Source organism: Serinus canaria, chromosome 1A, assembly GCF_022539315.1.
Source record: "Serinus canaria isolate serCan28SL12 chromosome 1A, serCan2020, whole genome shotgun sequence".
NCBI lineage: Eukaryota > Metazoa > Chordata > Aves > Passeriformes > Fringillidae > Serinus > Serinus canaria.
In genome coordinates this window covers 38,664,340-38,689,540 of record NC_066314.1, presented here as the reverse complement: position 1 = coordinate 38,689,540, position 25,201 = coordinate 38,664,340, and the positions used below count along the sequence as shown (strand labels likewise).

The 25,201-nt window shown below is 36.1% G+C and overlaps 1 protein-coding gene across 3 annotated transcripts in view; it reads left to right on the top strand.

The window, feature by feature from the left end:
* Positions 1-25,201, top strand: part of PPFIA2 (PTPRF interacting protein alpha 2) — a 113,017-nt gene that overhangs the window by 34,956 nt on the left and 52,860 nt on the right. For all 3 annotated transcript variants that reach the window (XM_050988013.1, XM_050988015.1, XM_050988014.1), the window contains exons 4-7: positions 3,253-3,369; positions 13,727-13,948; positions 14,567-14,713; positions 16,500-16,634. In XM_050988013.1, the coding sequence (XP_050843970.1) occupies positions 3,253-3,369; positions 13,727-13,948; positions 14,567-14,713; positions 16,500-16,634 (621 nt within the window). The remainder of the gene's footprint in view (positions 1-3,252; positions 3,370-13,726; positions 13,949-14,566; positions 14,714-16,499; positions 16,635-25,201) is intronic.

Genomic DNA, 25,201 nt, shown 5'->3' with positions numbered 1-25,201 from the left:
ATAGGAAGATAATGTTTGTGATTGCAGAAATGGAATATAATCATTTGACACAAGCAGAAACTGATAAGGACAAAAATGTCATGTATTTGATCATATTTTAGAAGATACAATTTGGACTTTAGTGTTTATTTAGGTTGATTGTCCAGTTTTGGGTACAACAATCCTAAACAGATTAATGATATTTATCCACATTTATTCACTATCAATCTGTCTTGGGGCATGGGAGTGGGAGGGGGCATATTTTGATTTCAGCAGCTATGATGTCATCCTCAAGAATCCTTTTACTTTCCAAAACCAAAAACATAGCATGGAAACCATTAGGAATTCAACGTCAGAGGTCAGATAGTATGGAGGTAGTTGGAAAGCTGTATATGGACGTGTTTTGTCATAGATATTTTTAGGTGGATGTCATAAACATAAAAACATCAGTGGAACAAATAGGCATTTTTCAGAAATAATATTATAAAAATTTATCTGCATTGAAAAAATAATTTGCTTACCTAGATCTCTGCTATTATTGCTGTGTGCTATTGTAATGATCATAGGAATTTAAAAGGCTTTGGAGTCTACCTAGGAAAAATTTAGTCATCTGTGTCTTCACCCAGATCATCAACCCATCTTCCATGTTTTGGCAACCTGTTTAAAAGGTTACACAAATGGTTCAGTGATTAAATGAGCACATTTGCAAAAAAATTTCACAATATTGAAAGTTAAATCAGTAAAAAGTAAGTAATAAAAAGGAGTATGATAGCAATTAAACACTTTTTCTTGGACAAAGTAAAAAGCAAAAATTTATCTTTACTTGTAAGACACTGAAGAATTTCCATTCTTCCTTAGGAACACTAATTCTTCCTTAATATATTCATTAAGGCAAGAATAGAATAAGAATGAAAACAATTTAGCTGTTTGGTTCTTCACAGTTTAGATTTGTTATCTGACTACCCAAGAGCTGAAACTTCTGCAATGTGCCAGACTTCATAATCTTTGTTCCTGTAAATATTTGCTCTGCATACATTACAGTAATAAAATCATTGAAACCGAAGTGTTTAACAATGATGGATTTTTGGCAAAGTGTTTGTTCCCAAGCATTAAAAAATTAAGAAACTCTCCAAATAATTGTACACAATATTGCATTATTTTGCCTGTCATCTAAAAGGGACAGTTAATTTTTTTTCTTATTTATTTACTTACTTGGAAAGTGGTGGGACCTAAAACCCCATAGAGGCTAAGAAAAATTAAACTCTTTTGAATACTAATAAAATGACAATGTTTTGCACTGGTGTTTAAAGAGAATACTTATTCAGCTAAAGGGCTGTTAAAGATTTGTGTTGATACAGGTGATAATTCAAAATGAAGGCATGGTGATGGCTGCTTTTTAATGGATCAAAAAAAGATTATCATATGAAAAAGCCAGATATATTGATGCCTGTCAATTAATATATCCTATGATTTTACATTTTTTAAATATTATGTGCAATTGCTCTACATCAATCAAAATTTTATAATATGTGTGATGAAGTATCTCACTTACTCTGCCTGAAAGTATCTTTTAGCACTAATTGATGGCTAATTTTGTTTGGTGGAAGCCATAATTTCAGCAGTTTTGATTTGAGAACTATTTGAACCATAAACAAAAAAAAGTGAGTGAAGCTATTCAGAAGACAAACCACAAATATTGAATTACTTATTGTGTAAAAAGCAAGACTATGCCAATGAGATTACACCAGTCCTTTTTCTGTTACTTGAGACAGACGTAATTCCCTTATTTAAGCAAAATGTTTTAAAGTTCAGAGCATGACCCCCAAAGACGCAGATTGTCTCAGACAGTTTTAATTCCTACTCTTGTAGTTTCCTATAATTGCTTGAATGAAATGTTGACATCAGGTCTTGGTCTTGGCACTGAAATCAGTGGCAGTATATGACTTCTATAAGGGCTGTAACTTGGAATTTTTTGTGAGCAGGGAATCAGCCTGCTCATTAGAATCTCATATTACTGCAATTTTCAACATTTATATTAAGGAAGAATTGTTTAAAGTGGCCCTCTTACATGTCAAATGTTGGTCAGAGTGATTCAAATAGTCTTTAAAATAAGCACTTAAGTATAACTTAAACACATTTGAAAAAAAATTAAAATTGAAATTAAATTATGCACATCAAAGTAAGTTTTTTTTAATGTCAATTAGAACTAAATTTAACTGAATGTGATTTAATAAATGTTGCACAAAATCGTGGCTGCTGCATATGCTTACCAGGTAATACTACCTAAAATTGTCCCTCCTACCCCATGCTTTTGTATTCTAGGACAGGACATTCTTTTAGGGTGTTTCTGACTCAGGACCTATGCAGACAAAATATAGTGACAGAAGCCTTTAAACTTACACCAGGTTCCCAAAAATGGTATCCTACCAGTGTTCTACTGTGTTTAATACATAATGTTATTCATCAGGTAAACCATTTACTGTATGTGCTCACAAAAGCAGAACAATATGGAGATATCTAACTGCAAAATTTAACAAAATTTATTGCTCGTATTAGCCAGATCTTCCAGCCTATCATAGTATACAATGTAAAAAAAAAAAAAATTAGGACCTAAATCTTTCTATGCTGTTTATTGCCTGAGAGTAAGCCACAAACTCAGAGAGAAAATATTTTTCAGTAGCTGCATGGGTATTTTAGTAGCATTACCCATAAATAACCAATATTTTAAATACAATAAAATCTTCTTCTATAGGTGCTAAAACAGTCAATGAATAGAGGAGGGTGTTATTATACAGGCTTTTCTTAACAAAAATCACGTAAAAAGCTGTTGCTGTTACTAACAGAAAACTAGCACTTTATTTTACACCACCTGGGTTTGATTCATAGCCTCTTGGTACTGCTTTCCTATAGCACAAGTTTGGCTTTCATTGAATTCTGTATAAAAGAGTAAGTCTTGTTCTCATAGTGTTAAAAAAATCAATGGCTAACTGCTGTTTCATCTTTCAAGTTAAAAAAAAAGTGTCCATCACAAAAGCAGGATAGAAGACAAGACAGTGGTGACTATCATGTCATTTTTTCCTTTGTATCCTTAATGGCCTTAAGATATCATTAGTATGTTTGGGTTTTAAGCCTCTCTGCATATAATGACCTAATTTTGCAAATACTACAAATGGCCAACACAGGACTGAATTGTAATTAGATTTGAAAAATTGCCTGCTCAGTATTTTTCTGGTTTCTTACGTATATTTACCACTTCTTTTCTTTCTTTTGCAGATTGTAGCTTTGCGTGAACAAAATGCACACATTCAAAGGAAAATGGCAGCTGGGGAAGGGTCTGCTGAATCAGAGCATATTGAAGGAATGGAGCCAGGGCAAAAGGTTCATGAGAAGGTATAAAAATGTTAATTTTCATTGAATCCAACAATCCATATGAAAAATAATCAGGCTTTAGATTTTAGTAATGTGGGTATTTCATGGCATGTCTATTTAGGATATTGTCTTCCTACTGAAACTTAATATGAAAAAATGAGCTTGTTTAAATGGAAAACAAATGTAAATGGGCAGATCCTTGCTCTTTGATAGGGTATTGAGTTAGATCCATAGATCATAACTAACTTGGGATTTTTTGCATTATGCTGCATTTATGAGTTCTATATACTGCTGAGTGATCCTTTGTATGCTACACACAGAAGAGAAAGGTGTAGTGGCACGTATATGTGGAAGGCTGTACACGCAAACATTCCTGAAAAAGAAGAGACCCTAAGGGGGTGACAGAGACGTAAAAACTAGAAAAAGTAATTTTGCTCTGTGCTGCCTATAGATATTCTTCCAATTTGTGTCCATGCTCATATAAAGAGGATCTACTTAGGGCTCCTTCAGTAGGAAATAGGTATGTAGAATTCAGGCCAAGTCTTTGCTGCTTAATGCTGGGAGACAACAAAATGTAGAGACTGATTCAGTAAAAAAGGTTTCCTCCTTAGCCTTAGATTTCCACATTGATAAAAACTAAATTGAGCATCTTCCTCTCTCGCTTCAGAATTAATAAATTAAAATGATAGCATAACATAACATTTGGCAGACAGCTGAAATGAGTAGAGCTGCTGCTTGGATCTCTAATTGTGCATTTTTGTGTAATGCCATATGATGAACAGTGGCATAAACCATACTTAGAAAAAATAGCTGTCATCATTATTTATTTTAAAGTCAATCCAATTTACAAAGGAGCACTCACAGTGCAGGCAATAATTTTACACATTTTGCAGTTTATGTGTATTTTCCTTTGAGTGATCTATATGGTTGAGAAACACGCAATAAACAAATACTGTTCAGCTCCACTTCCCTTTCTGCAAAATCTTATTCACAGACACATCTGTGAAATTTTGATAAACAGTGTTCACCCCACTCAGTTGAGCTTTTAAATCCAACTACGCTGTTGAAAAATGCCTGATTTCCCACTTTCTTTGCAAGCTGTGTCTTCTGATTTGAGCCATTGGGTTCATTGCTTACAAGCAGACCTAAGTAGAAATAAGACTATCCATCCTTTAAGAAATCTGCATATTTAAACACTAATGAGAGGAATGAAATCCAACATAACATATTATTATCATTTTTTTTTTTTTTTTAATTTAAGGTTTCTAGAATATTATGTCCAGAAAACATCTTTGCTTCCTAATAAAAAAAATTTAGGTTGGTTTGGGTAAGCTGAAATAAAGGTTTCTGCTTACTAGATTTTGCTCCTTATGGTAATGAAGCATACTGGGTAGGGAGTTAAGAGGGGGCTGTATTGACACCAGATCAACCAGTGCACTTTCATTCACCTCATCTGCACTAGCTGCTCTCTACCTTTCTACTTTTACATTAATGGCCATCATCAATTCCTTATTATTTAGGAAAGAGAAACTTAAAATCTAGAAAATACAGAAACTTGCAAAGAGACCAACTTGCACAGAGAAGAGCTTTAAAGGACTTTGAAAAATTGTTTCAAAGAGCACTCGAAAAAGATGACCTGCTGTGGGAATTAAGATGCAAACATTTCTGTTATCAGATATTCTCCTACTTAGATCTCTGATGACTTGCTGCCACCCAGATCCTTCACTTAATCTCTAAGGACAATTGCCTGATTTCGTGACAGGTGAAATCCAGGAAAGAGAGAGCTCCCAGTGAATAAGATGCCCATTGGGAAATCTAGGGAAGCAACTAGAGATGCTGCAATGGTGGGACTGAACAGCCAAAAATAAGATACTGTGAATAAGGAGTTTGTTTTAAACTATGTTCATTGTTCCTACTGCTATTTATTTCAGCTTTCTCAAGAACCATGAAAGTTGAATTATTCAGTAAAACAGTATTTTCAGAAATGATCATATGCAAATTAGGAAGCAATAAAGTTGTTTTAAAAAAAGGAGGTCCTCTGATTTTGTACACCTTAAATGTCCACCATTACAGTACCCCTTTCAGCTGTAATTGTATTTTGCTTTTTTTCCCTCTCATAATGGAGTATATTCCTAAATCAGGTTCTATGTATTTTATTCAAATATAATAAAATCATTGCAATAATTCTTTTGCTGTTCATGGAGCTTTAGCAGAGGTTAATTAGCCTGAGAAATGACAATTTGTATCCTCAAAGACGCCATGGAAGTATCAAAAAGTTTCCTGCTTGAGAAATCCAGTTCAGTATGGATTTCTGTTATGCTGAATGCACCAAAAAAAGCTAAGTATTTAAGTGCAGTGTAAATCAGGGTGTTTGTCTTTGGAAGCATGTGGCATTGTGTGTTTTTAGGATCGGTTGTTCCTTTTGTAATGCAATAATGGTTTGGTCCTTGCTTCCCCCCATGTACTTCCCTCACAATGGTTTCTCCCTATTTCCTCCCTTTTGGAACTGCCCTGCCTGTCACAGTAACCCCCCCCCTTATCTCGAGAATTGTCTGTGTCAGTCCTTCCTTAATTTGATGTATGATTTGCCCCTGGGGTTTTTCCCCTCCCCTGTGTGATCCTCAGTGGCTTTGCTGTAATCCACGCTCCTCCCTGGGTCCTCATTATTGGTTAGCTTTGTGTCTCCTCCCATCACACCCACTCCTTTATCAGTGTGTCGTTTCCCCCCCCCCCCCCCCCAAATGCTCTCCTTGTACCCCGTCCTTGACCCCACTGAGAAAGATTAAAAGGTTCTTGATACTTATACAGGCATCCCTCCTCCTTCCTTTGCTTTGGTACTTCGTAGCTGAGATCCCGCCTGCGCCACCCACGCCGCAGACGGTAACCACTGCCCAGGGTTCCGGAGGGAATCCGGGAGTGGCATCTTTGTGTGGCATCTTCGGCCGGGCCGGGGGCACCCAGCCGGGCTCCCGTATAACCCCCACGGCCCTAGGAGAGAGGCTACAGCAGCACACTGGTCCTACCTATAGCAAGGGCAGTTTCACCGACAGAAATCGGTAATTCCCTTCAAACCAATACCAGAAACAAAAGGAAAGAGATGCATATACCAGCAGAGGTGAAAGAGCCTGATGTTTCTGGTGCAATGAAGACCAGATGCTACATTTTATGAGGAATTCAGAGCCTTTTATACTTACATTTTGCAAGAACTAAACAGCTGGGTCTATTTTGCTTTATAAAAAACCTCAGGCTGTCACATTGAGCTTATTTAAGAATCATGGTTTTTTCTTGTTACTCATAACACTAACATATTACAATAATTAAATGTTCGGGCTTACATCAGTAAGGTAAAAATGCAAAAATCTGTTAAAACGTAGACAAAAAATTGTAGGCATTGTATTCTGTAGGAGTGAAAGGTGTTTTGCCAAGGCAAACATAGTGGGCTAAAATGTTCAGAGTGCAAATCAAAAATGCTATTAGTAACAGTAGCAAACGTCTTTCAGAGCAATCATCAGAATCTGTTCTAGTTTTTGGACTTGATTATTTTTGGATTTTCAGATGCATGTTTTTGTATGATTAATAGAAATCTGCAGAAAACTTCTTTCAGTTTTGCTGAAAAAAAGTTTATATCACATACACTCCTTTATTTTGAATGAATAAATAAATAATCTTTCAAGTGACAGCAGAGTGAAATGGCAGAGAAAGGACTGAAGGAAGGACCTACATATAAATGTGATGTATAAAAAATATTGGGACTTGTGATTCTTGCCCTAAAGTCTATTCTACATTACAGAAATAGTACAAAATTCATTTGATAAGCAGATTGTGAGTTTGTTTATAAGAAGTGTGGATATCTTTCTGTGTTTTAAATAATATCCTTCTGGATTATTATTGATAAAGCTAATTAAAGAATTGTGTGCTGAGGGCGACTTAATGAAGGTTGATGGCTTGACACAGGTGGGGAGGTGAGGAGTATTGGGTGAAAGGAAACATGGATAAAAGCTGCAGCTAGGATTAGAAGCCTTCATGAATCTAAGGACAGTATGCAGTGTTCTTTCAGAAAGAGTCTAGGCAAGTATTTTGTAACTACTGTTCTGCTTAATAGTTTAGTTTGGCTGCATGACTGTGGATGCTTAGTGCCCCACACTGTAGCATGGAGAGCTGCATTACTTAGGCACAGTTTAAAGGATAAATCAATAGACTTATCAGATCTTTGTCAAGAAAGCAATTCTTTGCTTGTCTCATGTAAATTAGTGTGCCTTTCATTCATACAGGTTTCCTTTCCTTTTTACCTAGTAGAAACCCCTATATGCTGCTACATGTTAAGCCTGTTAAAACACATCCTTAAAGGGGAAATTTCACATTTCAAGTACTGTGATAGCTGACAGCATTGCTGTCAGCAAGGCTGACTGACCTTTGCTGGCTGATTTACTGCAAGGAGTTGCCAGGAGATAATTTCTAATGGTGGAATGGAGAGGCTACTAAGAAAAAGGTGCTAGTCTATGCAAATAAGAATTGATTTTGTGTGTATTGTTTGGTGGGAACAGCTAGCCTCGATAGCCCTTAAAATAAAGGAGCAGTAACTGATATCTGTCTTTGAGAGCTGAGAAAGTCTTCTAATAGTGTAAAAGAGAAAAAGCCAGACATTTTGAAAGGGACCAGCAACAAAAAAAAAAAAAAAAAAAAAGCCCACCCATCAAGTGAGCACCCTCCCATCCCTCATTTTGCAAAAGGACTTAAGTGGGACAGATGATAACAGGCATCAGAAAGATGAAGAAGAGCTGAAAGCTGATCAGGAAACAGACCTTCCAGCTCTTTAAATTAGTAACAAAACTAGGAGTCTTTTGATGGCTAAGTAAAAAGATCACTAAAGTGAGGCTGTATAGAGAGAAAATACCTAGAGAAGGTAGCTATTTTTACATCAGTAGTGGGGTAGGGAAGAAAAATTTCAGTGGAGAGCATATTGTAATTGATAGCTAATTAGAGGTTGAAGACAATTCAGAGTAATTGAAGAGGAGACCTCTAATGATCAGACTACTGCCTTACACAGACCAAAATGTGTGAAACAAGCTAGAGAAGTAGAATAAATTTCAAACATAGGGGCAATCAACCACTTAGAAATGACTGTGACACGTAGGTTTAATGCTACTGGTTTGGGCATAGCTTTACACACCCTGGTTTGGGTATTGGTTACATGGATGATGGTCATGCTTCTTTTGCTTGTTTAGTTGTCCTTTGGGTTTGGTCTATTGCATAGCAAGGTCTCTTTGTTAGTATCACTTTCTTTTGAGTATTTTGCCTGAAGCATTTGAATGGAATGTGGTAGAAGAACTCTACAGTACAGTAAAAAACATCATCTGGTAATTTATTTATTCTTACATCTCAAACAGCATCAGTAAGTATTAGTGTTTGCAGCATTGATTTCTGCTCTTGCTTTCATAAAAGTAAATGAGCTGTATAATTTACCTTGGTGGTTATTTTACTTAGTGTTTGATATTCCTGTACTATAGAATTAAGACAAGTTTATTTGATTTCTGAAGTAAACTGTATTTCTGTCTCTTCCCTGATGATGTGGCCTTCATGACCAGATTTTCTAAGCTGAAAGGAGCATCTCCATCATTACAAAGCTAAAAATAAAAAATATTTTTCTCCTGAGATTTGGGACAAAATTTTCCAAATTTCCATGTGAGGCCCATGGTGCAATGGGGATTTATGGTGCAATGAACATGCCAATACTCCTCTAAAAAAGAAGTCTCCATTCAGTGTTGTTCTCCATTTAGAGAGTGTCCTAGTAAGGCACACAATTTTAGGGTTTAAATAAAGAAAACCACATAATAAAAAAGGAGAATACACATACACACAAAACCCCAACACAACCCAATGCTTACACCATAAAAATACTTTTTTCTTCTAGGAGTTCTAAAAGACCAGAATTCTGAATTTTTAGATTACTTTCAATTATTCAAAGGTACCTTATGGTGAGACAGAGTTTAATTTAGTTCTCTGACATGGAAATGCTTGTGCATCTGGGCATCCTGTGGATCACCTGTGCTTGTACTACCAAAACTAAGAGGCACAAATGAGGAGTTCTGTTTCATTAATGAGTCCTGTCTCTGCTGCAGGTTGTTCAGAGATGTACTCATGAGATGTTATTGATTTCTTTCTCACCACTCTCTGAGGTTAAAGTCTAGCACAAAGTACGTAATTAATTAATGGTGGAGAGTATTTAGACCAAATATTTTGTGTCAGATGTTTTACAGCTGGAGAGGAAATATCACCTGGAGATGCTTTTTCTTACTGTTCTTGGGATTTCCTTTAAAGAAATAGGTTTCCATGTACATTTTACCACATATGTAATTGAACATAAATTCTTCCTACAAAATAAAATGAAAAAGAACTTTGCTAAGTAATCTGGGACAGTTTTACCATTTATTTTGCAAACTTCTGTAGACTCGTGTCCCTACAGGTTTTTTATTATTTTACCTTAGGTGTAACTCCGATTAGTTTGCCTCCAGTGTTATTTTACTCAAGTTTAATTGATAGGGCAGTATGAATTAGATTAACAGAGACTACAGTATTCCAGATTAGCCTTAATTCACAATTTGTCATGATTTTCCTTTTACCATTGTTATTGTTTAGTTTTTTTTCTAGTAACCCAGTCTGCAGCTGCTTTTTCTTCTATTATCTCATGTAAAAAGAAGCAGCAATGTAGGGGGGACTTATGGTCATTTGTAATGCTCCAATTTGTTGTCCTTTTCCCTGCCGACACTCCTATGTGAGCAGCAGATTGTTTTACTGCTGTGCTTTTTGGACCTTGAAAGAAAGAAAACCATGTTCCAGCAATGTAATTTTCCTTTTCATTCTTTTCAGTGGTAGGGAACATTTACTTTCCACCTCAATTTCCACAGACCTTAAGAAATTAAAATTTTTCTTCTCCCCCCAGATAGTCCTTGTTTAATCCTTATTATCCCTTCATTCCTTTTTGTGCTGTGTGTCACCTGCTAGAGTTAGTACCATCACTGTCATCTGATTTACTTAATGATTATTCCATCCTTTCTGTTTCTCCTCCTATCTTGTTTAACTGTATTTGTGTGAGTGGAAAGGCTTTCTTTATGAAGGAAGAGTATATTTAAAATGCATAGTAATAATCATGTTATCTATGTTACATCAGTTATTTATCTAGTGTGGTAGATATGGTAATATAACAGAAAAAAAAAGCAGAAATATCCCAGCTTACAAAAACCCACATCAGGCATCCTTTTGCTGTTGCTCTTTCCCTCATTCTTCCCATGAGAGGAGGGATGCAAGTGCTGCATTGCTGGGTAGAGATGTCATTGATCATAAACATTTGTTTGCTCTTACCTAGCCCAAGAAAAGATGTATTAAGCTTCACTTGAGCCTTTCAGTGCGATGCCATCCAGATTTCTCATGTGGCTGAGAAACCTGTGGAAAGGGGCAGGAGCAGAGGCCAGAGGCCCTTACAGTGTGTGAAAGAGGTGAGCACACACTGCAGCTGTGTGCACCTGCCTTGTCTGTAGAAGGCAAGAAAGATGAGGGGGGAATTTCGTGATGATGCCGCTTCTGCAGCATTGAAGTCTCAAAAAGTAAATGTGATAGAAATAGATGAACTATTTATATTGGGTCAACCAGCTAGCAAAAAACCCTGAAAGGATTGAAGCATGTGAACTATTTGCCACATTCCTTTCTTTGAGGAAATATAGCCATTGGTCTTAGATTCTTTCCTGAGAACTAACTGACCTCAAGGAGTGTGTCCATATGTAGCTTTTTCACTACCACTTTTGATAGACAGCATCCCAAAATTTGTTGAAGACTTCATCTGGATGATTAACTTCTAAGACAGATCTAGGGACCGTGTATGTTTTTTTCTCTCCTAGAATATTTTAACCAGTTAGAAAGTTTTCTTTATCATTCCTTCTTTAAAGATTTTCTAATTGTTTCAGATAACTTCCAGTACTTTCTTTTCCACGACCCCAACTAATTTGACACTATTTCTTTCATTTTTGGCCATTTAGGGTAGTATAGGGATATGATAGTTAAGAATGGCTATTTTGAAACATTTTTTTTGAGTATGCTTTTCTGAAGTTTTCCTGTAGTGCTTTAGGGAATAATTAGCAGAGATTTATAATTGATTTATTAATTGCAATGTGTTGTAATCAATGGGCAGCATCAAGAACAGGAAGCTCCTTAAATACCAGGAAACAAAAAAATTCAAACAGATAAAAAAAATTCAGCAAGGGAAAGAACAAGAAAAACAATCAAACGTGGACGCTATTCATAAAACTGGTAATAGAGAAGATGTTGCAGTTTGTCCTTCCAGCTTATACCATAGGAAATTTCGCTGGAGAAGGGGAGGTTCCTGCTTCTTTCACTAATTCAAAAAGTGAATTGGAATAATAATCTACAGAATGCCTTTTGCTTCTACTGACACAGCATATTTTCACATTCTTGTTCAAGCTACTTTTGTGGGGGAGAGAAGGGAAATTGTTACCATAACTGTTGATAAAAGCCCTCCTTAAAAACTGAGGAATGTTATATCAATTATTTCTTGAATTAATAATTTTCTTCCTGTGGTCCTTTAAAGTTATTGCTGTATGTGACATACCCATATAATGGACATAACATAAAATAATAACAAGGCATAAAAGTGACAAAATGTCAGTTAAAATCCCTTGGTAAACTTTTAAAGTATGCTTCAAAATATACCAGATTTTAAACTGTTTTAAAAATTTTATTTATGTCTTTAAAAAAAGCTTTTTTAAAATCGTGATCTTACTAAGGTAAACTAAAATGTTGATGTTTTAAGTAAGTTGGAAATTTTAAATACCAACCATGTCTATATATGAATACAGAAAAAAAATTAAATCAAAGCTGAATGATAATTAGAATTAAAGCACTTTGTGAAAAGACTTTATCAAAGAACTAAGAGGGAAGTTAATGTGCATAGATCAAAATACCTGCATACATAATTATCAATCACAGCATTGGTTTAGTGGTGAGAGACAAATTGTAACTGCAATGTCACTTGCTTTTCCAGAAATCTTGGATACGAAGTAAATTAGTAGAAAAAATTTGTTCTTAAATATCTAAAATATAATTAGGTAGTACAAAGAATGCAACTTCGGAACTGAGTTACTTGATATAGTGAATTTTTAAAGTCATTTTATTCAGTGATGAACAGTGGGGCAGGGGATCTTGATCTGGGTTCATTTTATGGCTGATTGAGAAAAGAATTCTGTTAAAGCTATTAAATAATGTAAGAATGTGCTAGAGGATTTCTGTACAAATATATTTAGACAATAATAATACAAAGTGCTAATGAAAGCTGGTTTCCCCTCACACCCTGCTAGGAATTTTTCATATTTACATTCCTATACACATTATCACCTGAAGAACAATAAGCACCTTTTTGGGACCAATATTTCTGCATGATGTTTAAAATTATAGTTACAGCAAAATACTTTGCTCCTGTGCTTCATAATATAAATTTTGCTGATAAAATTGTGCATAATCAAGAAAGCTAATGACAGGTTAGGCACTTCGGTTTTATTTTTTCATGTTGCAGGTCAATTCAAATATTTCTGATTTTTTTTGTTCTTAATGCCTGTTTTTTTTCACATGAGAATATTAAATGTATATGAAACCATAGGCTTAGCCTATGCTGGAAAGGGTTAATTTGAATATCTGTTGTAATGAGGCAATACCAGCAAGTCCTGCTGGTGAATGCACTTCTATCCTAAAATCATTCATTTGCAATATTAATCATATTGCTGAGATCATATCCCAAATGCAGCATGTGTTACGGAATTTTGGGGTTTTTTTTCCTTTGTAACTACATTCACACCAAGGCTTTTAGCAGCACATAAATTATTTCAGCAGGACTTGTTTCTAATGTAAATCTCACCAGTATGTTGTCCAGACTGAAAGCACTTTCTGGTACACCGAGTTTGTGATTTATTAATGTTGTTTCCTGTCTGCAGTATGGTGTATTTTACAAATGATATAAACTTTATTTAGGTTAAAATGCTGTGTAAGTTTAGTTAAGACCAATTAAAGCAATTTTGTGATTTTTAGAAGTATTGTTGTAATCTGTACTCAAATAGACATAATACCAAACTAAACCTTTTTATGTGTAGTATTCCTCAAGTGTTTACATCTCTCTGTGATGCTGCATTCTGGAAACCAATGATATTAATTAATCTTCTGCTATTTTTTCATAACTATACCTGTCTTATCTACTGTGAAAACGGTTTTTTCCTTCCTAGTTACTCTGGTAATTTTTAAAATAATCTTTGCTTTAGAAATTCTTTATCTAGAATCCACATTAAAAGATAATTAATCAATGTTGCTTCTCCATTAACAGCGCCTATCCAATGGCTCAATAGACTCAAATGATGAAGCCAGTCAAGTTGTTGAACTTCAGGAGCTGCTGGAAAAGCAAAACTATGAAATGGCACAGATGAAGGAGCGTTTGGCTGCACTGTCTTCTCGGGTAGGAGAGGTAGAGCAGGAAGCAGAGACTACGAGAAAGGAGCTCATTAAAACAGAGGAAATGAACAGTAAATATCAGAGAGACATTAGAGAGGTAAGGAATTCACCACCATCAGCTCATATTTCTTGATTGCTGTTCCTCTGATATCCGCTGCAAACTGAGAGAGGCCAATGTATATCAGCAGCAAAAGTTGAGCACTAATGAAAGCCCCTAAACAGGGGAGAGAGAAAATTTAAGAAATAGTACTAGAAATTTATTATTTTCTCTCAATAAATGAAAGTAAAATTTAATTTTCTTTCCTCCTCTTAAATTTGTGGTGTTTCTTAGTAAAGCAACTCTTAGGCAGATATTCTCACTATGTGTGGATGGTTGGCTTCTAGAATCTATTTTAGTATGCTTTAGTTACCTTCCTGTTACACTGGCCTTCAAGAAAAGACTGGGTAGAGTATCAGTGCCATGGTTTACTTGACAAGGTGGAGTTGTGTCATAAGTTGGACCTGATGATCTCAAAGGTCTTTTCCAACCTAAGCTGATCCTGTGATTATGTTTCATAGCTACAAGAAATCCCAAAGAATTCTCTTTAAAACTGAAGATATACTACTGAGAGTACCTTACAATCCTGTCTACTAGAAGCATGAAAATTAAACTGGTACGAAATTATGTAGCATTTTAATTGCATGGTTCCTGATGGGAGTTTTTCTGCCACATTAGGCAATGGCACAAAAGGAAGATATGGAAGAAAGAATAACCACGCTGGAGAAGCGCTACCTCAGTGCTCAGAGAGAATCCACCTCCATACACGACATGAACGACAAGCTGGAAAACGAGCTGGCCAACAAGGAAGCCCTCCTGCGCCAGGTGCTGCAACTGCATCAGCCAGTTATTGTCTTCATGCACAATCAAAACTGATGACAATTTGCTACAAATTGTTAGGTTAATCTGTTCAGTTTTAATCAACAGATCAGTTAATCTAAAAAATCCTGAATTGTTCAGCATCTAAATTTTGTATCAGCTATTACAGCTATGACCAATAATTTCAATGTGTACATTCAGTGTTGGAAAATAACTGTGTTTTCTGATCGTCTTGCATAAATGCACATAGTTTTATTCCCTAAGTAGTGGAATATCTTTGCTTCTTATGTGACAATTTTGGAATTCTGTTTTCTAAAAAATAGCTGGAGCTGAAAAAATTCCTTTCTGCAGAAAAGATCAAAATTTGCATACAATATATTCTAATGATTTTACAGATGAGTAGAGTGCAAACACAATTTTAAAAAGCTTAATTAAGTGTGAATATTTTAAGAAAGCTTATAACGTGACTGTGCAGCTTTCTCTCACAGTACTTTGTTTCCATGGTGATTCCAAATCTGGAATGTAAACTGAACACCCAACACTGGTTTGTAATTTAAAGAATATGATATAAACTGAAAGCAAACATGAAGTGAATATAAATCATACTGTATCATTCAAACCCAGCCTCAGTATCAGACTTTTTTTTTTTTCCTAGCATGTCTTTAAACAATTTAAAGTGCTATATAGGGAATTAGCCTGTGTGATGTGATAATCTCTGCTTCTATAATTGCATGCAGATATATTTGCACACACAAGCACACATCTCCCTGTATCTGCATGTGTATATATGTATTTGATACTTCTTCAGGGAAATTAAACCATCAGAACTCAAACTCTCCAGCTTTTACCAGATTTCTTAGACTACTTTAAGAGGTATCTTCAATTGACAGGGAAAAAACCAGCCAAGGATGGAAAAAGTAAGGTACTTGTATCTGAGTTTTTATTGTTGCCGATGTAAGTCATGCTGTGCTGCAGAGTTCTGCCTACTCAAAGCAGGAATCAAAGCAACTAGGCTTAGATTATATATGGTCAGACTTAAAGTTGATTTGCAGCATTGAGATGAGAAAAGCCTAGCTCTTTATGCTTTTTGAAAAATTAAAAAAGAATCTGCAATCACATTCCTTTTTCACTTTGTCTTGTATTACCTGGATTGAACAAGAAAGCAGCAACCATCAAAAAATTTTAATTGTGTGCTCCGTCTCTGTAGTCCAGAAGATGCTGCAGTTATAACAAGTCCTCCTATGTCTCTCTAATAGTTACCACAGCTCACTCAATTTTAATGAGATTTAATTATAATGAATGAAATGTCAGTTTTAACTTTTTGTAATATATGATTGCCATTCATTCAGAAAAATTTTTGGCAATTTATTCAGGGAATTCTATCCTTTCAGAATTGTACTTCTTTCCCATTTTAGCTCGTATGTAAATTTTTTTCTGTAAGATGGACTCTATTTCTATTTAGAAAATTCTCATTTTACTGGGGCCAGTACTATTATTTTGCTGAGATTAATACCACATCCATCAGAGGAGCTTTTTCATCTTAATTAGTGCAATCTTACAAGTCCTTTTATTCACCTTTGTGAGATCCTTGAGCCTCAAATCAGTAGTAAGACTGGCAGCCTACATTGTTCCATGCTTAAGTTAATACCTCTCCAGTAATTTCTCCCACACTAGGGGTTGTCTTGCTGTTAGAGAGTTTTGCTAACGTTTAGGTGATACTTTAGAAAGGGAAGGGAAGTCCTTAACATTTATTTTTATTTTTTATACTTGTTTATTAATCTTTGGCTTTCAGTTGGAAGACAAAAACAGACAGCTGCAAGAGCGTCTCGAGCTGGCTGAGCAGAAGCTGCAGCAGACGATGAGGAAAGCTGAAACCTTACCTGAAGTGGAGGCTGAACTGGCTCAGAGAATTGCAGCTTTGACTAAGGTACTGAGAAATAGGCTCACTTCAGAAGCCCCATTGTTTAACACTGATTTGCAGCCTGGTTCCTCACCTTAAGGACAAAACAAAGGTAACATCGAGCCAATTTGAAAGCAGAAAATGTTTCTTGATAAGTATGTGAATGGGAATGGTTTCAATGCCATGTTTGTAATTCTTAACATTTTGATGACAGGAAAAGTAGTTATAAGATATACTTACAAGGGAGTCATGTATTTTCAATACAATTGAGCATTACTTACTCTAGGAGGACTCATTTTACTGTGTAAGAGTTTCTAATTTAAGGGTAGGCAGTGAGGGAAGTCCCTTTCCTACCAGTACTTAGTTCTTCTGGATGTTTTCATATACCATGTATATAAATAACACCTAGTTTTATTGTAATAAGTGCTATAAAATCAAATCCTGGTGGCAGGTGGGATCATTTGTGTAACATAAATGAAGACAACTTGCAGTACATGCTTTCAAGGTTTGCTTTGAATGATTCTCTGTATCATATATCTGCAAAGAAAAATATGAAACTGAGTGGATTTCAGATTTTTTTTCTGATAATTGTTATATGGCTGCTGTCTTACAGAGAAAAAAGAAGATAAATTTTCAGTAGCATGCTTTTTATATTTGGCCTCTAATGCTTTCAGGTGTGCATGTAGTTAATATAGCTCAAGTATTATCAGCTTCATAAAGACATATAATGTGGTTTATGCTTTGTCTCTTAAAATCAGACAAAAAAAATGCATTTAAGACACTGTATTATATATAATTCTGGTTTATCTAAGCTTTCCTTTCTCTACTGCCAAGGAATGCTTCTATTTATGTGCTCAGCTGTTTTTAAATTTGATGGACTTTTTGCAGGTCCTATATTTTCCATATTTAGTGAAGCCTTAAATGCTGAGCAGCTCATTAATAAAGTCTGATTTTTAAGTAATTTAGTTCACCAGAAGAAACAAAGAAAGGAAGGCTTTCAGTAGTCAAGGGTTTGTGCTGTCACTTTAGGTTTGTATGAATGGGTGTCAATCTGAAACAAAGACTGAAAATTGGGGGAGGTGGCGGGGGGAGGAAGGCGAGAAGAATCAGCAAAAAGAGCTACATGAAATGCCAAATAAATTTCATTGGATTTTAATAAAAACTCAGGTGCACAGAAGAGCAATCCCTTGGCATTTTAACTTTTTTTCTTCCAATTGTTTCTGATTCAGCAAATAATCATATATTCTAATGCCCTCAGTAGCTTAAAAATACTGTTTTCTATTTTAAGAGGATTTTTCCTGAATAAGTTCTCCAGCAATTAGCCACCAGTAAGTATTTGGCAGTCTCAAGCATGTCTTTTCTTGCAACTGCATTTTTCCTTGAACATATTATTAATGACAAAAATTGTAAGAAGAAATCCCATTTCAACCATGCAGAACACTCAGGGACTTCCATGAGATACTGTTGTTATTGTGACCATAAAGCTGCAGTATACATCCTCGTTTGTCTTCTTACATTATTTCATGGGATGTGGTTAGAGAGCTGTCAACAGAGCTGATGCTCCACCCCATTTCACTTTGATGTACTTGATCAAAGTTTTTGCCAAGCAGGAAACTCTGAGAAATAGGTTGTAATGCTGGTTCTGCTCATTTCTCAGTGATTGCATAAAAAACTGAAGACATGTATTTCAGGTAAAATTCTGCTGCCTTGGAATATATGACATGAAGAAGAAGGTCATAATTTGGCCAATAGGCTAAACAAGCCTGTGGCCTATGTGTCTTGTGTACAATTTCTTTGCAATCTGCAGAGCTTATTAAACTGGTGCTTTGAGAGCTCTGAAGTTTAAAGGCCATTACTTTTCATGGATCACTTAAATGAGGCTCTGAACCAAGGATGCTGCAATTACTGCAGTTTACTTAAGTAGTTTTAAGTTAGCTAGTTGGTGTGCTCTTACATGTAGTTAGCTATTCACTGACAACTGCAGGTCCTTCCTGAGGGGCTGAATAATGCTTAATTGATTTTGCCTTGGTTGGACTTTATGCCAACATACCTGCTGTCTGTAGGACTGAAATTATCTGGCTGCAGAATCCCCAAAGCCTGTCTGCCTGAGCTATGTGATCACTGCAGTGTCTATGTGTACCAAGTAAAAGAGGAGCCATCAAATCACCTACTGCTTCTGCACCAAAAAAAAAATAAAGTCAAAACTGATTCTCCTTCCTTTAGTACTTTATCAGTGAAGGTGGCTTCTCTGAGATTAATGGGGTTACAATCATATGGAAGAGGTGAGTTAAGCCAAAAATGCTTTATATGTATTTTAAAGTAAAGTAGTGTGAATTATCAGCTTCGCTGTGGGTAAAATATAAGACCAACTACTTACACGTGGAGATAAACCAGAAAAAATATGTTCTGGATTTGTCTGTGATTACTCCCCACCTCCACCCCAGCCCCCATAGATTGAGAAGTTGCATGTTGCAGCTCTGCATTCAATTTTTTTTATATTCTTGCTCATAAGAAATCCGGGTTGGGATTCTGCATATGAAGGATATAAATTGCCATCCTTCTATCATGTCAGTTTTTAAAATTAGTTGGTTTTCCTTTTTTTTCTGTATGTAAGCTAGTGATATGTCTTTCTGCTACTTTTCCATGCCCAAACTAGTTCGTAAGGAGTGAACTTCCAAATATTTGGACTATACAGTGAACTTGGATAAGTACTCATAAATTTAACTGAGTCATTTGAACTTTTCTTTGGCTTTGTTTTCACTGTGTTCTGCCCATTGGGTGACAACTGGAGGGTTAGTCAGCCTCTGGCAGACTAACCTGGAACAGCATGATCCCATATCCTGTGCTGTCCCACCTGGCCATCACACTGGTACCTGTCTGGTCATGACAAGTAGCCCAGCTCTCAGCATGTATCCCGAGATTTAGACTCCCATGACTCATTGAGCCACCTTCTACTCACTCTCACAGTATTGGTCTGTTTGCCTGCTCTGGAGAAGAGGCAGTTCCTAGTAGAAAGAACCTCCCTCCTGTGTTAACCTTTCTTTATCCCACAAAATGTTTATTTTTCTCAGAAGGGACAGACATTGGAGCATCCAGAATCTTCAGATGGTTAGTCTGTCAAACTCAGTTTCTCCTTGCATGTGTTCAAGGAAGGGGTCTATTAGGGCCAGCCAGCATCCACCTACTTCCATTCACTCACTCCCACTAGTAGTCCTTCACCCCCTGGGTGCTTGTGCAGCAGAGGTACCAAGTCACTTCTCTGATCACAAGACAGCAGTCAGCATTTTACACCATCATTCCTGTATGCAGGTCACCAGAAATACCAGCCATGCTTTTCAGCTGCACTAGAAAAGCACTGAGATGGAGAAGAGGAAACCATATCATAATAAACCACATTTAGCATAGTAACACCTTCAGTTAATTTTAAAGGTGATAAAAAATTACTTGAGAGTTGGAGGCAAGTGGGAGATAATGCTTGTTTTGTGTCAGTGTGGGGATGTGGTTTGCTTTAAGCAGGGAAGAAGTTTCAAAACAAGTAAAAGGAGTGTGTCTGCCATGAAAAGGATGGAAAGAGGGGAAAGAAGTTCCCCTGCAAGGAGTGGATATAGTTAATACAGAAACCTCTCTGAGAATAAGAGGGAGAGAATATGATGTGTTAACAGGAGAAGAAAGTTGATAAATCCTCTTACAAGCAATAAAAAAAAAAAGGGGAGGGAAGCCAAAGAAATTCACACCGCTCTTATTTTGCTTCCCTTTTCTTGAGAGACTTTGCCCTGATAGGAGGAAGAAACGAAAGAAGCAACTTCGACAAAGCTAAATTGAACGAGTTGCTTAGTAAACTTTGGAGGTACAGAAGGTAGTGGGAAATCAAAGTGGGAAATCAAAGGAGGGGAAAGAAGGTGTGACTATCTAGGGACTGAAAGGTTGGGGTTTAGAAAAAGGGAACACCTGAGCCAATTCATATTGCCACAATGGTAACAGGTTAGATGTGAACAAGTAGCTGATAACTTTGTGAGCTGTTGCAACTCTGTCACCATGATCACCTATTTTCACCTTCAATTTCATAGCTCAGTTCAATAATGTACTCTTTCTTTGTGAATAACACCCTTATTCTGAGGATAGACTAAAACATAGGATGCCAGTAGAAAAACAGGAGAGTGCAGGTGTTGAGAAAGTCAAGGTCTCAAAACTGGGGAAATTGATTGTACCATTAGAAAAGCTTAGGTTTGTTCAACTCAGCACAAAAAAAAAAAAAATTATGGCACCTATATTATACAAGTGATTTCTGCATCTGAATTTGGATTTCTTTCTTTTCAGCTAAGATACAAAGACCCAGAAAATGTGCAGTGCCATCAGTAACAGATGATGTGAAAGCAACATCTTTTTTGTGGGTGCATTAGCAGCAGGAGCACTAGCAGAGTTTTAACAGGGCTAGAGATCACACAAGCTGCTTTGGTATTGCCTCAGTGCAGAGTTTTCCTGGCTGTTACTACCTTGTGCTGGCTATTCCATGGCCTAAAGAGTGCAAAGTGAACATCAAGACTCATGCTGGTTTCTCCTAGGGGTCAGACATCATTAGCTTTTGTCCATATATTTTTGATCCAGTTTAAGATGCATGATTTCCCAAATCTATTTATAGCTGAATGTCCTGGCTAAATGCTTTAAATGCTAGTTGCTGAATATCCTGCAATGTGTCTTATTAATCCTTCTGCACAGAGTAGGAGCAAACAGGCATGTAAGTCTTACATTGAAGAAAGAATGTAGGGTAAGGTCTGCCAAGCAAATCATGTAAGCTCTACTTTACAGTTTTTAACTCAATTACTTCCTAGTAAAACTATTTGGAAGAAATCCAGCTTTTCTTTAGGATCTCAGTCCACCGTCATCTGTGCTGTCTCATGTGTGTCTAAAATTCTGCTGCGAAAGCACAACAAGCACTGGTGTCTCAGTCTCTGCCACGTGCCTCAAACTACAAGGCTGAGATGGACACAGTATTTTATAGGCTGCCAAGTCTCTCAAAGATCTTATTCTTTAAAATTTCTGGGTCTGACTAAGACAAATGAGCAAAAAAAAAAAAAAAAACGCAACTGCCACAGGTCTACCAATCCTGAGTGCATGGCCTGGGGAAGTCCTTAGGAAAGGATTTGCAAATCCCTTAGCTAACAGCTGACTTGCTACAGTGGAATTTTTGTTTGGAAAGGTATCTTTGAGACCTGGTTGGGGGCCTTCCTCAGTGTAAAGGGTGGTGGGAGGTGTTGAAACCCTAATTTTGGGAGTGTGTTCCAGCTGGGGACACTGGTTCCTGGAGGTCTTTGTTGGCAGGTGGGTTTCAGCAAGTCAGAGAAATGGGAGTATGTACATGTGTTTCTGTCTGCCCTTTTGATTCCTATCCCTGCTGCAGGGGGCTATGCCTGCAGTTGGCACATAATAACCAGTGGTTAAAATCACCAAGCAGCTTTAGAGCCCAGAGTAGATACTAAGTCTGTGCACCTGTGCTTGCTCTCTGCCAGACAAGCACTTGAGCCTAATTATTGAATATTTTGTCTTTAAAAAATTCAGTCCTTTTAGAGTAATACATAATAACACTTTCAGAACAAATGGTACATAAAGGAAACATAAAATATTCTAATACATCTGCAGTGTTTAGAATAATGACTTTTTTTGATTCTAAGGCATCTTGAATTTTATATAATATTTATCTGTTTTAAAGAGATGAAAAGGTAGCATATACCTTGCTGAATTATTAAAGCGGCAAAAAGTTAAGAAATAATAGGTAGCTATAAGAATCTTAAGGGAACTTCGTGTTCTTTCAAGAATGTTGTCCATATAAGAATTCAGATAACATAATAACATATATACATTCATAATTATTCTGACAATAATTTCATTCCTTCTCTTTTTCCCAAAAATTGTTAGACCTAATACTAGAATTATTTTCTGCATTGAAAAGATCTGTTAGATAGATTAGCTTTTATAGCAAGGTTTGGACTGAAAAATTTACATTTTAGTTTAAAAAAAAAAGCGTAAATTATACAGCTAACTAGACAGACTGTATTTTCAAGGACAGGTTAGCACCACATTTCAGAGGATGTGAATGAGATCCCTTTGAACCTAGTGGTTTTACTTTGGTTTTCTTCATATTTTGCATTAAGCTGCAATTAAGTCTATCAACGTGATGCCTTAAGCTTTAGCTTTCATTTTTCCAGGTTCTGTACTGCATTAATATATAACTCTGAACTTCATACAAAGTGTTAGCAAATTCTCACAGTTTAGTTAAACATAACAATCCTTTTCCAGCCCGAGAACCAAGAACACCATTGCAGCTACAGGCCCAAAAGTTATAAACAACAGTGAATTGAGAAGAGCAATCCGGGAGGATGGGACTTCATAACCTGAAGCTGTGATTGTACAATTAACCCCAATATGTAAATGGACCAAAACTTATAAAAGTGTAAAAACTCATCTTGGGTGTAGCCTTGGCCAGGCTCTTGTACTGCCCCATCCTTTGAAGGACTTTAATAAATACCTACTTTATTCCTTTAACCCTGTCTAGCCTCTCTTCTAGGTGGCCTCTCAAGGCATCACAAGCAGTGATGTTGAAGTAACTTGCTTTTAAGTTTCGCAGTCAGCTAATACAGCTTATCAGGGGTTTAACTTTGTAGGAAGGTGCCCCCAATGGGTTCTGTATCTCCCTCTATGGAAATGGCTTCAAAAGAGCTAGAATTACTTAAATCTTCCCAGAGCTCTGGTGATTTCAAGTCATCTCATGACCCTTGGAAATGCATTAAGGAGTGGCCTTGAAGCAATGTTGCAGCCAGCTCTTGAAAAGGGGGAAATTCTATTCCCTGTAGAGCAGGATAAAACTTGGTCACTCTGTGGAAAGACATCTGTTCTTAAGTCACACAGACTTAACTTTTCCAACCCTATCTCTCTAACTACCCAACTGGGAGAGGAAGGAGTGCATTAGCACTGGTGTGCTGAAACCAACTAATAAGCAAAACTGAGAGATAAGTTGAAGAAGACCATAGAAGTATTGTTGCTGGTCCAAATTGTAATAAACAGAAAAAAAAATTTCAGCTAATAAATAAGTTCAAGTACATCACAATATGCCTACTTCATGATCAGAAACAAGAATTGCACTTCTAAATTAGTTTAGTTACAAAGACCTTCCCTTAAATTTTGTAAGAATCTGAGTTTTATGAATATACTATGAAAATAATACTAATGGTCTTCAAGGTTAAGCAATATTCTTGTATTTATACAAAGTAGAATTTTCTTATGTGAATGTTTTCTTATCAAAAGCTGCAGTGTATGTTTATAAATTAATAGATCACAGGATTGCTTTCTGTATGAACTTTTGGTACTGATAATACTACTGAATTAAAGTTATGGGTAATTTTAAGTTATTATGAACATCTGGCACTACTTTGATACCTATTCCTGATTAATCTGATAAATCCTTAGTAGATAAGCATATAAAAAGTAGTCTCACAAAAATACAGCTGTAAAGTTAGTATATCTTGTGCACATTAAAGTTTGCTCATCTAAAGATGGAGTTCAGATCTCTTTTTGAGAGAGGGTGAATCTGACAGAGTGAAATAGCATTTGACAGCCGCGAGCTCACAACTCAGTCATCAGTAGCACTCTCTGTATGCCTTATGCACATTCCTGTTTCCATAGTAACAAAACTAATGTAGCATTTCCCTTTCTTAAAAGGGCTTTTTTAGTTTTTGAATAATAATATAGACTTGTTTGATATGACAATAGCATGAATATTCATGTTTTGCCACAAATGACCTAATTAAGGTCAGCTTCCGTCAGAAATAGTAATGAATCTTTGGTTGGATTACCATTTCTATACTCAGTAATAACTTTCCATTATTATTAATGAATTTTTATTTATAGGTTCTTCTTTTATCTGATTACCTTGATCTTCCAAAGAGATCCACCAGGGTGGATCCTTTCAAAGGGATGAAAGCAATATTGTTTATTTGGATGAAAGGCCTTATATAGTGTATTCTAGAATGGGATATGAAAGCTTGAGCCTTGTCTCTTTTGGCATTCTTTCTGTTTTCTAGAAATTAGGGAATGTACCATGACATTTCATAGTGGTGCAACTGACTGATCCATTACGTAGTATTTATGCATTGTAATCATTCCTAAAGAAAGGTAGAAGAATTATACAGGAATTTATGATGTTGATCTCTGAGGGTCTGGTACTGGTGTTCACTTTACCAAAATTAAAAATGAAAAATAACAAAAAAAAAAAGGAAAAAGAAAAAGAGAGAAACAACATTAGATTAGACAGTATCGCTTTGAATCCACTCTGTAGTCATGTGTCATCAGCCAGCCATCACTAACCTTGTACTTCCATGTGTAGGTTGATAGCTTCTTTAGCATTCCATTATTTTTAGTTTCTCCACATCAACTGCATCTTTTTCACCAAGTATCAGTGTAGTTTATTCCATGTAAAAATCTGTCAGCTAAAAGTATTAAATTTTCAGTCACACTTTTTTTTTTTAAGCATTCTGTGCTGTGTTCTGTTCAGTGTCAGTGTCTTTAGTTCTGATTTTTCAATTTTGTCCCTCTCCTTTTCC